At 39.0% G+C, this 17,341-nt stretch overlaps 1 protein-coding gene across 2 annotated transcripts in view; it reads right to left on the bottom strand.

Moving 5' to 3' along the window:
- The window catches only part of MYO16 (myosin XVI), a 626,143-nt gene that overhangs the window by 354,638 nt on the left and 254,164 nt on the right, over positions 1–17,341 (bottom strand). For both annotated transcript variants that reach the window (XM_023217640.2, XM_023217641.2), the window contains exon 11: positions 10,656–10,766. In XM_023217640.2, the coding sequence (XP_023073408.1) occupies positions 10,656–10,766 (111 nt within the window). The remainder of the gene's footprint in view (positions 1–10,655; positions 10,767–17,341) is intronic.

Consider the following 17,341-nt stretch of genomic DNA (forward strand, 5'->3'; position numbering starts at 1 on the left):
CATGAAGTAAAAGTTCATTAAGCCACACATTAACAAGTTGTGCATTACCTTGTTTATATGTTGTTATTTACCACAACATTTATGGAAAAGAAGGATTGCTCAGTATTCTATACCCAAGTAAATAAGAAAAGAAATAAAAGTGAAATAATACGTCTGCAGAGGAACTTACTAATGTAGTATCTGAAAACTCCTGTTAAATTCCAGAGAAGAAAAATGGAGCTAGAAAGCAGATTGTAAGTGACTTTAGAAATCTGTTGATTAAGAAAGATGGTAAATTTTAAAATCAATTAATAAATACTTCTAAAATGGCATATCTCCATTGAGGTATAATTTTTAGATGGGTCTAATTATTGAAGGAATTTCAGACTGTCTTTGAAAGTATATTTTCTCATAAAGAAAAATGGTGTATAATAATGTGAATTTATATTATTGTAAAGTCGTAGAGTATAACTTTGTATAAATAATCAAAACGAAAGAGGCTGTTTTGATGAAATGGAGCATTTTAAGGGTACTGCAGAGAAATAATTTTTCAAATTGTAAAAATCATGAGATTCATTCAACTCATCTTTCTAATATATTAAGGTTCTTTCCCCCAACAGCTTACTTGTTAAGTACTCAAAGGGGTCTTTTAGGTGGAGTGGAATGATTTGGAACTACACGGCAGGTGCTGCATAGCACAGCACAGTATATCATAGGTGAAGCTCTGGATAAATAGGCAAGGGGCACTATTAACTCAAGGAAAGTGTATGCATTCATGTTACTTCACATATCCTTCAGGTGAGAGAAACCTCAATCTCTGACACCAGCTTGTCAACATTAGCCTCTTGAAATGCTCTTAAAACCAGGACCTACAGTTTACGTGTTCTCTCTTCTGCACAACCTTGCCAGCGTCTATTGTGCTTTTGACTTTTTAATAACAGCCATTCTGACTGGTGTGAGATGGTATGTCATTGTGGTTTTGATTTGCATTTCTCTAATGATCAGTGATGTTGAACTTTTTTTTTTACTGTTTGTTGGCTGCATTTTTGTCTTCTTTTGAGAAGTTTCTGTTCATGTCCTTTGGCACTTTTTTGTTTGTTTGTTTGATATGGAGTCTCACTCTGTCATGCAGGCTGGAGTGCAGTGACACTATTTTGGCTCACTGCAGCCTCCGTCTCCCGGGTTCAAGTGATTCTTCTGCCTCAGCCTCCCAACCACCTGGGATTACAGGCACCCACCATGACGCCTGGCTAATTTTTGTATTTTTAGTAAAGACGGGGTTTTACCATGTTGGTCAGGCTGGTCTCGAACTCCTGACCTCAAGTGATCCGCCCGCCTCGGCCTCCCAAAGCGCTGGGATTACAGGCGTGACTCAGTGCACCCAGGCTTGCCCACTTTTTAATGAGGTTGTTTTTCTCTTGTAAATTTAAGTTCTTTATAGATGCTGAATAGTAGACCTGTATCAGGTATATAGTTTGCATATATTTTCTCCTATTCTGCAGGTTGTCAGTTTACTCTGTTGATAGTTCTTTTGCTGTCTAGAAGCTCTTAAGTTTAATTAGATGCCATTTGTCAATTTTTGCTTTTGTTGTGATTGCTTTTGCTGTCTTTGTCATGAAATCTTTGACCATTCCTATGTCCAGAATGGTACTGCCTAGGTTGTCTTCCTGGGTTTTTATAGTTCTGGGTTTTACATTTATGTCTTCAATCCATCTTGAGTTAATTTTTGTATATGGGGCAAGCAAGGGGTCTAGCTTCACTCTTCCGCTTATGGTTAGCCAGTTATCCCAGCACCACGTATTGAAGGGGGAGTCTTTTTCTCATTGCTTGTTTTTGTCAGCTCTGTCCAAGAACAGATGGTCACAGATGTGCAGCACTACACTCTTGTTGGGAGTGTAAATTAGTTCAACCATTCTGGAAAGCAGTATGGTGATACCTCAAAGGGCTAAAAGCAGAATTACCATTCCACCCAGCAATCACATTACTGGGTATACACCCAAAGAAATATCAATCACTCTACCATAAACATACATGCACACGAATGTTCATCGCAGCACTATTCACAATAGTAAAGACATATAATCAATTTAAATGCCCATAAATGACAGATTAGATAAAGAAAAAATGGTACATGTGCATCACGGAGTACTATGCAGCCACAAAAAAGAACAAGATCATGTCTTTTATGGAAACATGGATGGGGTTGGAGGCTATTATCCTTAGCAAACTAACACAGGAACAGAAAACCAAACTCATGTTCTCCTTATAAGTGGGAGGCAAATGATAAGAACTTATGAATGCAAAGAAGGATGGGAGGTAAACAATAAGAACTTATGAAGGCAAAGAAGGAAACAATAGTATTAGGGTCTACTTAAGCAAGGAGGCTGGAATGGGGGAGAGGAGCAGAAAATAAAACTATTGGGTACTGGACTTAATACCTGGGTTATAAAATAATCTGTTTTATATTATTTTATAAATATATAATTTATATATTATTAAATTATAATATTTAATAATATTAATATTATTATTATATTAGGATACTCCAGGATATGTATTTACCTGTATAACAAACCTTTATAACCCAAACCTAAAATAAAAGTTAAAAAAGGAGGCTCTGCTGCATCAACCTGGGTCACCCTGAGTGTCATGTTAAGTGGCTGAAATGAGCCAGACTGTGTACTAGGAGCTGTCAAGCAATGCTTTATTGCTCTGGTTTGCTTTTAGCCAATTACAATATATTTGTTTCAGAATTCTTTTGGCTAACTAGATGTTACAGGAGGTCTTGTGTTTATTTTGTGGGGTTTTTAAATTAGTCTTAAGTCTCACTAATGTGCTTGTAAAACAAATACTTCCAGCAAACTTCTTTGCTGTCCATAAAGGAATTTGATTGCATATTCTGTTCTCTCTGGCACTGCTGGCGGTAAGTATTCAGAGAATGCAATGCTTGTATTCTGTGCATTTCCTGGGGAGCATGTGTCTCATCACATGCATTTCATTTTCTGTTTGAAGGTTTGAGAACTTCCTAATGCTGCCAACTGTGGAAACTCCCTAATCTAATGTCCAAATAGAAGGTTATACACTTAGTAAAAAGGCAATTTGCAATCTGTTTTGAAAGATCATACTGTAAAACAAATCAGACTGTAGCAAAAAGAGATGAAAATCCTGGTCAAATGATTAAGTCAGCTAAAATATTTTATCTTGGCTCTGAAAAAAAGTCATTGCTCAACCCTCAGTTATTTGCTATGGATAAGTAAACATTAACTTCTTTCACTCATTTAAAAATAGGGACTTGGTTGAGGAAGTCTACTCCTTTATTCAATACTTATTGGGAATCTATTATGGGTCATACACAGCAGTGAACAAAACAAGAATTCTCTCCCTTATAGAACTTGCATTCTAGTGGGTATGGGCATGAGAGAGAGAGAGAAAGAGAGAGAGAGACAGTCTGTGTGTATACGGAGAATCAGCACATGGTATTTACATGAATCTAAATAAGAAAAATATACAGTATGTTCGAGAGTGGTAAGTTTGTGGAGGAAAACACATGAAGGCAGAAGGATAGGAAGTGCATTTTGCAATTTAAAATAGACTAGGGGGCTGGCCTTCAGAAGCAATGACACTGATATGCAGACCAGAAGGGAAGGAGGAATGGGCATATGGTGGTCAAATTATTCAGGCAAAGGCCTGCACAGAAGTGCCGGCCACACTCATGAGACACCAAGGCCAGTTATGTGGCCAGGGCAGAGGCACCCAGGGGAGGGTGCCAACATCTGACATCAGAAATTCAAAAGGCAGGGGGAAACCATTGTGGCTTTATGAGCCTTTCCTCAGACTGTAGCTTTACTGAGTGAATTGAGCATCCTTTTAGCAGAGAAGTGTCATAATGCAATGTACATTCTAACACTGTTACTCTGGCTTTCGTGTTGAGAATAGACAGAGGGGAGGTCAAGAGAAACTCAGACACTTATTTGCAGGACAAATAGGCATCTACAGAACTCTCCACCCCAAATCAACAGAATATACATTCTTTCAGCACCACATCGCACTTATTCCAAAATTGACCACATTGTTGGAAGTAAAGCACACCTCAGCAAATGTAAAAGAACAGGAATTGTAACAAACTGTCTCTCAAACCACAGTGCAATCAAATTAGAACTCAGGATTAAGAAACTCACTCAAAACTGCTCAACTACATGGAAACTGAAAAATCTGCTCCTGAATATCTACTGCGTACATAACGAAATGAAGGCAGAAATAAAGATGTTCTTTGAAACCAAAGAGAACAAAGAGACAACATACCAGAATCTCTGGGACACATTTAAAGCAGTGTGTAGAGGCAAATTTATAACATGAAATGCCCACAAGAGAAAGCAGGAAAGATCTAAAATTGACACCCTAACATCACAATTAAAAGAACTAGAGAAGCAAGAGCAAACACATTCAAAAGCTAGCAGAAGGCAAGAATTAACTAAGGTCAGAGCAGAACTGAAGGAGAAAGAGACGCAAAAAAATCCTTCAAAAAATCAATGAATCCAGGATTTGGTTTTTTGAAAAGATCAACAAAATTGATAGACCGTTAGCAAGACTAATGAAGAAAAGAGAAGAATCAAACAGATGCAATAAAAAATGATAAAGGGAATATCACTACCGACCCCAAAGAAATACAAACTACCATCAGAGAATACTATAAACACCTCTACGCAAAAAAAAATAAAATAAAATAAAAAATAAAAAACTAGAAAACCTAGAAGAAATGGATACATTCCCGGACACATACACTCTCCCAAGACTAAACCAGGAAGAAGTTGAATCCTTGAATAGACCAATAACAGGCTCTGAAATTGAGTCAATAATTATTGCCTACCAACCAAAAAAAGTCCAGGACCAGACAGATTCATAGCTGAATTCTACCAGAGGTACAAGGAGGAGCTGGTACCATTCCTTCTGAAACTATTCCAATCAATAGAAAAAGAGAGAATCCTCCCTAACTCATTTTATGAGGCCAACATCAGCCTGATACCAAAACCTGGTAGAGACACAACAAAAAAAGAGAATTTTAAAGACCAATATCCCTGATGAACATTGATGCAAAAATCCTCAATAAAATACTGGCAAACCAAATCCAGCAGCACATGAAAAACCTTATCCACCAAGATAAAGTGGGCTTCATCCCTGGGATGCAAGGCTGGTTCAATATACGCAAATCAATAAACATAATCCAGCACAGAAACAGAACCAAAGACAAAAACCACATGATTATCTCAATAAATGCAGAAAAGGCCTTTGACAAAATTCAACAGCCCTTCTGCTAAAAACTCTCAATAAATTTGGTATTGATGGAACATATCTTAAAATAATAAGAGCTATTTATGAGAAACCTACAACTAATATCATACTGAATGGGCAAAACCTGGAAGCATTCCCTTTGAAAACTGGCACAAGACAGGGATGCCCTCTCTCACCACTCCTATTTAACATAGTGTTGGAAGTTTTGGCCAGGGCAATCACAGGGATGCCCTCTCACCACTCCTATTCAACATAGTGTTGGAAGTTCTGGCCAGGGCAATCAGACAGGAGAAAGAAAGAAAGGGATTCAATGAGGAAAAGAGGAAGTCAAATTGTCCCTGTTTGCAGATGACATGATTGTATATTTAGAAAACCCCATCATCTCAGCCCAAAATCTCCTTAAGCTGATAAGCAACTTCAGCAAAGTCTCAGGATACAAAATTAATGTGCAAAAATCACAAGCATTCTTATACACCAATAACAGACAAACAGAGAGCCAAATCATGAGTGAACTCCCATTCACAACTGCTTCAAAGAGAATAAAATACCTAGGAATCCAACTTACAAGGGATTCTTCAAGGAGAACTACAAAACACTGCTCAATGAAATAAAAGAGGACACAAACAAATGGAAGAACATTCCATGCTCATGGATAGGAAGAATCAATATCATGAAAATGGCCATACTGCCCAAGGTAATTTATAGATTCAATGCCATCCCCATTAAGCTACCAATGACTTTCTTCACAGAATTGGAAAAAACTACTTCAAAGTTCATATGGAACCAAAAAAGAGCCCACATTGCCAAGACAATCCTAAGCCAAAAGAACAAAGCTGGAGGCATCATGCTACCTGACTTCAAAGTATACTACAAGGCTACAGTAACCAAAACAGCATGGTACTGGTACCAAAACAGAGATATAGACCAATGGAACAGAATAGAGCCCTCGGAAATAATACCACACATCTACAACCATCTGATCTTTGACAAACCTGAGAGAAACAAGAAATGGGGAAAGGATTCCCTATTTAATAAATGGTGCTGGGAAAACTGGCTAGCCATATGTAGAAAGCTGAAAGTAGATCCCTTCCTTACACCTTATACAAAAATTAATTCAAGATGGATTAGAGACTTAAATGTTAGACCTAAAACCATAAAAACCCTAGAAGAAAACCTAGGCAAGACCATTCAGGACATAGGCATAGGCAAGGACTTCATGTCTAAAACACCAAAAGCAATGGCAACAAAAGCCAAAATTGACAAATGGGATCTAATTAAACTAAAGAGCTTCTGCACAGCAAAAGAAACTACCATCAGAGTGAACAGGCAACCTACAGAATGGGAGAAAACTTTTGCAATCTACCCATCTGACAAAGGGCTAATATCCAGAATCTACAAAAAACTCAAACAAATTTACAAGAAAAAAACAACCTCATCAAAAAGTGGGCAAAGGATATCAACAGACACGTCTCAAAAGAAGACATTTATGTAGCCAACAGACACATGAAAAAATGCTCGTCATCACTTGCCATCAGAGAAATGCAAATCAAAACCACAATAAGATACCATCTCACACCAGTTAGAATGGTGATCATTAAAAAGTCAGGAAACAACAGGTGCCGGAGAGGATGTGGACAAATAGGAACACTTTTACACTGTTGATGGGATTGTAAACTAGTTCAACCATTGTGGAAGACAGTGTGGCAATTCCTCAAGGATCTAGAACTAGAAATACCATTTGACCCAGTCATCCGTTACTGGGTATATACCCAAAGGATTAGAAATCATGCTGCTATAAAGACACATGCACACGTATGTTTATTGTGGCACTATTCACAATAGCCAAGACTTGAAACCAACCCAAATGTCCATCAATGATAGACTGGATTAAGAAACTGGCACATATACACCATGGAATACTATGCAGATAAAAAAGGATGAGTTTGTGTCCTTTGTAGGGTCATGGATGCAGCTGGAAACCATCATTCTCAGCAAACTATTGCAAGAACAGAAAACCAAACACCGCTTGTTCTCACTCATAGGTGGGAACTTAACAATGAGATCACTTGGACACAGGAAGGGGAACATCATACTCCGGGGCCTGTTGTGGGATCGGGGGAGGGGGAGGGATAGCATTAGGAGATATACCTACTGTAAATGACGAGTTAATGGGTGCAGCACACCAAAATGGCACATGTATACATATGTAACAAACCTGCACGTTGTGCACATGTACCCTAGAACTTAAAGTATAATAAAAAATAAATAACAAAAACAAAAAACAAACAAACAAAAAAAACAAAATGCAAGTGCAAAATGCAATTGCTGTAGGAAGATATGTGCCTCGAGGCAGCAGTAGGGGTGATCTTCTGTGTATAACTTGAAGGTAGGGCTGGTGACATTTGCAGGGAAATCAGATGTGGGGTGTGGAAGGAAAACCAGCATCAATAGTCTCACTAAGTGTGTTGGCCAAAGAAGCGACAAGAGTGGGACTGTCATGAGCCAGGGTGGAAAGGCCATGAGACATGAAGGTTGGAAGAGCTCAAATGACCACATTTGGGTATTGGAATTTTGAGATTTCTACTAAACTAGTGATTTTCTATTTGTGGGGAAGGATCACTTGCTTTTAGTTCCAATTAATCATGGACTGATACCTTTGTAAAACATAATAAAAAGAATTACTAAAAAATGTGATTAAAAGACATATGAAGTTCAAGCTCTGATTCTTATTAACTCCAACAGATAGGGATTAAACCAACAGACTGCTGGAAGAATTTCTATAAAAACACTTATTTCCATTACACACTGGTCATAAAAAATTCATATACCTACTCATCCGCAGATAGCACATTGGAAAGCACATATTACCATTTAATCCATAATGTTTAAACTGCTTGTCTACCCATTAGAGGTGATTTCAGACACCATAATGTACAACATTCCTATTATGAAATTGATACTACTCGATTGAACTTTTCTGTATTTTAGGAATTGAGCAGAAGAAACCCATGCCTCACACAGTGGCAAATTTATGTTATATGAACATTAGGAAAGCAGAGAGTAGTATAAATAGTTCAGGTGATCAAGAGAGAGGAACTGACTAGAAAACAAATTATTTAAGAAGATAGTCCACTGTGTGGAGGAGCTAGAGGCAGGAGTTTGACAAAAATGTAGGAAGTATTTACTGTTTAAGAGGGAAGCAGCAGAAAAACTCACATAACTAACTCCATTTTGTTAAGCGGCTTTACCTATTCTTGTACGTGGGCTAGGATCATCTTAAAGCACTGAGATAATAATGCAAAAATAGCAATCGTATAGTTTTTACTCTGGGATTAAAGGAGAAGTGCATGAGCAACTATGTTTTATTAAAGATTTCCAGGAAAGTTGTAGCCTGACAAGAACAAAGTTCCCAACTCCTTAAACCCTCCCTGGTCCCCAGGTGTCTATAGTCCTTATTCACCTTTTGATACCAACACCCTCCTCTTCTGTATATGTCCCTCCCATAAACACTCTCTGGCCAGCCTGAAAAATTGGAGAAGGTACATTAGAACACTAGTTTACCATCTTCTCAGTTTTGCTGGCTTTCCAAATAAACCTACTTTTCCTCCCATCAACCTTGTCTCTGGTGTTTGGCTTTTGAGCAGCCCAAGAACCAGATGTTAACAAACTATCAATGAGTTACAGAATAACAAACTGTGATAAATTCTCTAAAGATAGATAGTCCATGATGATGTAATCTAGAAGCTCTGGCAAGGTTTACTTAAAGAGTGGGTACTATTTGAGTGGGAGTTTATAAAGCTAACTATTTTATGGAGTAGAAATATAACTCTAGGGGAAACAAACAAACAGAGAAACAGTCTAAGGAAAGTCCTTGATGCAGGAAGGCAGGTGATAAGTGATTTAAATATAAGTGAGAAAGAGTCCTCAGTGATTGTTCGGGGCAGATCAGGAGGATTCTAGTCTCTGGAATAAGGGTGGTGGTCTTTTTCCCATGAAAAGTGGTGGGCCATAGAGAAGATTCAAAACTGGGAGCTTTGAGATTACATCTGTGCTTTATAAAAATTACTCTAGTTCATTGTGAGATTGGATTGAAAAAGAATGATGAAGCCTCCCCTAGAAAGTTAGTAGGTTGTTAGAGAAGGGAAGGTAATGGCTTTGATGAGGGTGCTTACCACAGGGGTGGAGAGAACCAGAATAAATGCATATTGAGATGCAATCTCACTTTAAAGGCACAAATGGGTAAAGAAAGAGAAAACAATTTAAGCAATGGTCTTCAAGGCTTCTATAATTACGAGTAAAAAAAAAAAAAACCAACGCAATACTGGGAAAAAGATTAAAAAATGGAATAAAAATACACACTTTACAAAAGTAACAGGGTGGTAACAGAGACCAAAGTAATCAGCTCTTACCACTTTATGCCAATGACATGATTTCATTAATTTTGACAGAAGTATTTAATTTTAAGTGTATTTACAGTGGCAGGCAATTTATCTAAGCATTAAGATGCTACATTGCATTTTCATAGGCTAATCAGCATTTGACAATTTATTACTTGTAAGGAAATCTCAGACTTCACATTTACATGAAAATTACTTAATCAGTTTCTCAGTAGACTAGAAAACAAAAGTGTTATCAAAAAGGGATAGCAGGTATGTTCATAATCAGATTTCTTTATAGACATTCTGATTGAATTGCTCTGTGCTCTGTGTAGAACATAACAAAATCAGAGAGTGGGAGAGAAAAAGAAAGAGAAAGAGATTGATTTTGACATTACAAGGTATCTAAACTGTTATCAGTGGTGGGAAAGTAACACACAAATGAGAATAGAACCACAGTAAATAAATTCTCCATGCTGTCATTTGAGTAATATTTTTGGATTCTACTATCAGGAATCTGTGCATAAATTATTAACTTTACAAAGACATTTCCTGGCAATTCTGAGCCACAACAGTTTCTCTTCTCATGCAAATAGAGAGGCAGTCGTACAAGCATAGCCAATGTATGCTCTTTCGCTTCCTGTTCCTGATCTAGCAGGTTCAAGAAAAGTAGAGGAGACAGACAGCAATTTTATAAGTCATATTCAGATCCTGCTGGTTCTAGCAAGATCTTCCACAGCAATCATGACAACAGGAAAGTTTAATAGCAGTACTTGTGTCTGTCCACAGGGTATTAGTTTATACTTAACTCCAAAATTTGGAACTGTGCTGAATTTGCTTTATAACTGAGCCAGAATGAAGCTAAACTCACCTTGAAAAATTCAACTTAAGCTATCACCATGCCCAGAAGCTCCAATGAGCCCTTTACTTGCAACATTTGAAGCACTAAAGGGTGATAAAAACATTCAGCAAGACAAATGCAGTTCAAAAGGCAATTTCCAGGGCACTCACATAGATCTGATTGTTTCCAAAGCGCTTCTGAATCTCATAGAGCAGGCTGCCATCATTGAGCTCGCTGAGTGTGGCCAGGTCATCGTTTGGGGCAGGAGGCATTAGCTTGACCTGGGGAAGAACAGAAAGTATGATCAATTCTAATTGCTTTCCAATCAACTTTCTTCACAGTTGCATGTTCCACTTTCAATTACCTGTCAAAAATTTGAAGACAACCTGAGTTAGGAACTGTTATATGAAATGGTTCAATGAAAAAGAAAACAAGAAATCCAAAGCCACAGAGCAATGTATTCAGATGAGAATTTTTGTGCTATACTCCCCAGGGTGCAGGTGCACACACCCTGTCTGTTAGCCCACGCATTAGGTCTGTCAAGATGAGTTCAGCATGTTGACTCTTCTTATTCCCTACTGATAATTTAGACAGCTCTGTACTGTCCTCAGTCCTCTGAAAGATAGGCAGTGGAACACCTCATATATCTGTAGTGTTCCCTAAGCTAAAGCAAAACTTTTCATGTTACCATTGTTGGCATGGTAAGGAAGAAACGTGTATGGAATTTAAATTCTGCATTCATGTAAGATGAGGCCAGGTTTTAAAGGTAGATTCCAGATCTTTCTATTCTGCTGTACATTACTTTTAAGATTAAGGTAGCTATGAGATTAAAATAACTGTCATAAATAAAGCTTTCCTATTTAATGTAATATGCCATGAAAGTTTAAAGACTGTGCAACATTTCAAATAAAAAAGATAAATTTGGATTCTTCAATTAAATGAAAATCCATTATTTTCAAATTAGAAATGTGCAATTTTAATTTTATGTACACAGAATATGCTCAGAAAAGTAGCCATTTGATGTAATATGGTAGGAGTGTTTTTTTAATATCACACACAGAGGAGCAAAAGAATAAGAATATTCTTATTAATGTGAGCTCTTTGATACTCCTAGTAAAGTTTTAATAATTATTATTTGTATTCATGTATGTAGTCTATATTTGCATTTTGTATTTGTATCTGTATTATATATTATTAACAGTATATACCATTGCTAAATAATTTGAACATAAATATTTCTGCTTATCTAGTAAATGTAGTGTAAAAAATACTAAACATTTTTAATAAAACTAAATTTAGGACTATCTTTTCTGATATTAGTGGATACTTCACAAAGCATAATCTTTCCCATGAGTTCACAAAGTCGGTTTATTTTCTCCCCAGGCTTTCTAAACCTAATGCATTAATAATAGAAACACAGGCTGGTGTGGTAGCTTACACCTGTAATCCCAGCATAGGGAGGCTGTGGCAGGTGGATCACTTGAGGTCGGGAGTTCAAGACCAGCCTGACCAATGCGGCAAAACCTCACCTCTACTTAAAATACAAAAAAAAAAATTAGCCGGGCATGGTGGCACACGCCTGTAATCTCAGCTACTCAGGAAGCTGAGGCACGAGAACTGTTTGAACCCAGGAGGTGGAGCTTGCAGTGAGCTGAAATCGAGCCACTGCACTCCAACCTGGACAACGGAGCAAGACTCTGTCTCAAAAACAAACAAAAATACATACACACACACACACACACACACTCACACACAATAATAGAACACAAATTGAGTAGCGGGCACGTTGAAAGGTCAGAATATTTTTTTTTATGAACTCTAGTTAGAATGGTGGCATGGCAGCAAGCTTTATGGCACTGGAGTTCAAACCATTTCTATAAGCAGGAAACACAATATTCCAATAGACGCATGTTTACTAAAAACTAATTTGTAAAATATTCCATTACCTGGGCATGGTGATGTGCCCTATAGTCCCAGTTACTCGGGAGGTTGAGGGGAGAGGATTACTTAAACCTAGGGGTTTGGGTTTGAGGCTGCAGTGAGCCATGATAGCGCCACTACACTCCAGCCTGGGTGACAGGGCTAGGCCCTGTCTCGAAAAAAAAAAAAAATCCAGATTTCAGAAATATCAACAACAAGCCTGTATCCTTCCCCACCAGATGCACAAACTCAAACACCCTGAATTCATTGTTTTAACTACTTTGCAACCTTTAAAGGAAACATATTTCCAAATATCTTTCAGCATTAACCTACACTAAGCATACAATATAGTTTTACTAAAATTAGTTATTTAATGTTGGGTTAGAGGCATGGCTTTAAGGCTTTGATGTGTCAGAATTATCTACTTGAATCTTTCAAGAGTTGCATCCAAACACTGGTACTTTTTGTTGATAAAAATAGAAGTCATAATGTTCCAGCTATGCCGGTGTTTCCTGGGTTGTCAAAACAATTTTGAAATTGTTTGATATCAACTTTTTAACATTATACACTGAGTTCCACTTTGCGGAGTCTCAGAGGCACCAAGCACTACCTAGACTGACAGGTCTCAGAGAGAGGCGTGACAACAGAAGAAGCGACGCTGCCTTCGGCATAGCCCTTAGGCGAAGGAACTGGTGGTCTTGATCCAGGCAATTTTTAATTCTGCTTTCATCGGTCATGCAAATTCAGGTAAATATCTTAGAGAGTAATTTGAGCTTCCCTACTTCGAATATTAGAAAATGCGAGCTCATCTACCTCTGAAACACCAATTATTTGTATTCAGTGGGTTGAACAACAGTGTTTAAACCCCAGTTGTACCTCTTCCAATCTGTGAGTTCTTGAATAGTTTTCTACCTTAACATCATGAAGCTGCTTTTCATTCTCTATGTGATGAAAGATAGTATATACTTCAGAGAGTGGCTGAGGGAATTAAAAAAAGAAGGGAATTTGGCCCGGTGCCTCCTCTGCAGCTAAGTGTGCCTCATTAGTGCCCTTCGTAACACATCTAGGGGCCACGGAGACCACGTAACTTCCTACCAGTTTCCCTTGGGGCTGCAGGAGGGAGGGATGCGGGTGAGTGTGGAGGGCCCTGGGGCTCTCCGCGCTGTTCTCAGCAAAGATGCTCAGCTTTCCTTTGCTTTAGGAATCAGAGTTCTCGTTCACATATTTCTTTCTGAGGAAGGATCTTCTGCTCAACAACATTTTAAAACATTTTGGCATTCATTATTACACCATCCTTATTTAATGGATGAAGAACTTGAGGCCCAGAGAGGACACGGACTTTTTCTAGGGTCTCACAGCTGATAAGTCAGAAGCAAAAGCTGGCATGAAAACCACTGGGGAACAGGAGGAATTCCAGTGGATAATGGAAACATCTGATGACATCTATTCAATAATGGACCAAATTTCCCTTGCTCACCTTCTTTGTCGGCCATTGTGCTCGAGGTTTAGCACAAAGAGGAAAAAAGGAATGATGTTTGTGACCTCCCCTATGCGGGGGAGAAGTTAGGACAAAAATAAGAAATTGCAAGTACAAAATGTATGTGAGGGAAAAACAGGATGCTTTGAAAAGGGAAAAATTTTACTTTAGATGATCCGAGAAGTCCTCTTTGAAGAGGTCACGTTGATGTTGAAATTGGACATCATTTTAAAAGGCAGTCCTGTGGGATGTGGGGAGAGATGTCTCAGGGAGAGGGAAGGGAAGGACATGGTGAGGGCTGTAAGGTCGGGAGATGGGTGTGTGGGAGGCCCTAGAATCTGCCCTGGTGTGGAGGAGGCGGGAGAAGGCAGCAGCAGGGGATACTGAAGGAGCTGGAAAAGCTTCCTGGGCCATGAGGAAGAGCTGCTTCATTCCAGGAATTAGTGCAAGTCACGGAGGGGACTGAGCATGGGGATGGCAAGACCAGTTTCACAGTGCTGAGACGACACACTGGCAGCTGCAGCAGAGAAAAGGCAGAGTGGTGAGACCAGCCAGCAAGCTCTAGAAAAAGGGGGCCCAAGGAAGAGACCACAGACGAATGGATTGGACTTTGATTAATTTAAGAAAAAGAGGAGCTGCCATATGCAACTGTATGCAACTAAGTTGTACTTGATTTCCTAACTAGAATTAATTTAGACAAGATTGAAGATTTTCTTATAAAGATGGATAATTTTACTGCATTTCAGGATCACAGATTGGAATGGTTGCCCTTGGATATAAAAGGAATCTAGAAAACATGTGCAATTAGGTAAGAATGTATTTTCTAGAGGTGAAATAACTTGTGGCAGAAGTCCTTATGTAGAGATACACACGAAAGGGAACTTTCACCATCGATTTAGGGATGGATGTAAATGTATTTTCTTTTAAATATCTTTGCAACATTTCTCCAAAGTACATAAACTTACGCACACATATAGACAACCCCAAAAGCGATGTAGGCATGCATGAATGCATGTACGAAAATTAATTCATATGCATATTCATACATGTACCTAATTTGATGTAAATCAGTAAATGATTGCAATAACTTTGAGTAATGCAAAAAGAAGGCAAAACTCTCCAGCAAGTTAGCATACATCTTCAACTCCCAAAGAAATCATAAAAAGGAAGAAAATCAAGAGCAAGATTTGTATTTTCTTCAGGAGTAATGATTTATGCTAAGATAATAAGATCCCTCTTACAGTCACGATGCTAACAATTTCAATGCAAATTTCTGTGTGCACATTTAGCAAACACATGAATAGTACTAACAGAAGTTCTGCATTTGTTCCAGCAAGCCTGGAACAGCTATCACAGACTCATTGGTATTCCTGTGGATTCTCGTCTTCAGTGGCACAGCTGTTACACGGGTCAGAGAGTGTACTAGCCTGACAGTAAAAACGTGACTACTCCCTAGCCTATTTATAGTTATACAGTGGGGCAGATACAGTGTGAGAGTAGATCAAGGGAAGAGTTCCTTGCATTTCTCACGTCAAGATTCCAAAATGACCCGAAAGGAAGCTTTGATAATCAATCTTAAGCAAGGCTATCAAAGGAGCACATTCTTCATAGATTTCAAAAGCATTGTGACAGCTGATAAGTAGAAAGAAAAATAGAAAGTATGTCTGTGAATGTTTTTATGTTGCATTTGCAGGCTGAAAAGTAGGCACCACCAATGTCTGCCAAATAATTATAACAATAATCACCAGATAAGTACAAAATATTGCCTATCCTCTCCAAAACTGACCACTATGGTTTTTATTATATGTATTTCCAAAAGGAGAGATCTAAAACACAAGACAGACATACTTTAGAAATCAAGGAAGAATTTAGGGGAAACACTTTGAGAAATGTTTTGCGATCCAAAGCTAATTAAAGTTTTGAAAGTATTCTGAATTTGCTGATCCCTCGTCTCCATTGTGTGGACACGGTTTTGAGAACCGTGGACTTTACTATGTTGTCTTGTGTTTGCTTGTTTGTGATTTCTCTCTGGGAGGCTGGTAGTACATGTCCAGGGAGTAGAAGCCCAAGGGGCAACAGAAATGATCTGACTTGCGGGATCAGGGTCACAGGACTTGGAGGAAGGCAGTCTAGGGGCAAACAACCCAGTATGGATAAGTAAAAAAAAAAAAAAAAGGAGAAAAAAAAAAGACTATATGTTGGACAGGCGCAGTGGCTCATGCCTGTAATCCCAGCACTTTGGGAGGCCGAGGCAGGCGGATCACCTGAGGTCAGGTCGTTCGAGACCAGCCTGACTAACATGGTGAAACCCCATCTCTGCTAAAAATATACAAATTAGCTGTGTGTGGTGGCGGCCACCTGTAATCCCAGCTACTCAGAAGGCTCAGGCAGGAGAATCGCTTGAACCCAGGAGGCGGAAGTTGCACTGAGCCGAGATGGCTCCGCTGTACTCCAGCCTGGGCAACAGAGTGAGACGCCATTCTCAGAAAGAAAAAAGAAAAAAAAAAAAAAAAAGACGCTGTGTGGACCGGAATGACCAGATTAAGAAAGGGTGATCCCATGACACATACTTTACTTCGCTTCCCAAGGCTTCCACCCGTGCCATGCCTGGACAGTCCTGTGTAGGTTTTGCCCTCCTTTTGTCATTCTGCCAAGGTTCCTTAAATAGTGAAGTCTACGAGGCCCTTTCCCTTTCCCTGGCTGAAGATCTACGTGTTTGCGTCTCTGTGGACTACAGGAAGAAAGTTTTAGCGAATCTTACAAACCTGCTGTGGTGCCACTAGAAGAGCACTGGATACAAGATAAAAGAAACATTTGTGATTCTAGACAACTTGTTTAACTTTTTGGTCAAGAAAAGGGTCACACTCTGTCGTCCATGCTGGAATGCAGTGATGACATCCTAGCTCACTGCAGCCTCCAAGTTCTGAGCTCAAGCAATCCTCCCACCTCAGCCTCCTGAGTTGGTGGGACCACAGGTGTGGGCCACCATGCCCTGCGCCATCGTGCCCTGCTAAGTTTTAAATATTTTGTAGAGATGGGGTTTTGCTATGTTCCCTGGGCTGGTCTTGAACTGCTGGCCTCAAGCAATCCTCCCACCTCAGCCTGCTGAGTGGGTGTGACCACAGGTGTGCCCCCCCATGCCCTGCTAAGTTTTAAATATTTTGTAAAGATGGGGTTTTTCCATGTTGCCCAGGCTGGTCTTGAACTGCTGGCCTCAAGCAATCCTCCCACCTCGGCCTCTAAAAGTGCTGGGATCACTGGAGTAAGCCACGGCTCCCAGTCTGCTTAACTTTCTTGAGTTTAAGTTTGGTCAGCTTGAAACTCAGTTTGAAGCTTGAGTTTAAGTTATGTAGTGAAAGTAGTTAATAACCTGCTCACAGTGACATTTTGAGGATTAAGATAACGCAGGTGAAAGCATTTCTTTTTTTTTTTTTTTTTTTGAGACGGAGTCTCGCTCTG

This window comes from Piliocolobus tephrosceles, chromosome X, assembly GCF_002776525.5.
Source record: "Piliocolobus tephrosceles isolate RC106 chromosome X, ASM277652v3, whole genome shotgun sequence".
Taxonomy (NCBI): domain Eukaryota; kingdom Metazoa; phylum Chordata; class Mammalia; order Primates; family Cercopithecidae; genus Piliocolobus; species Piliocolobus tephrosceles.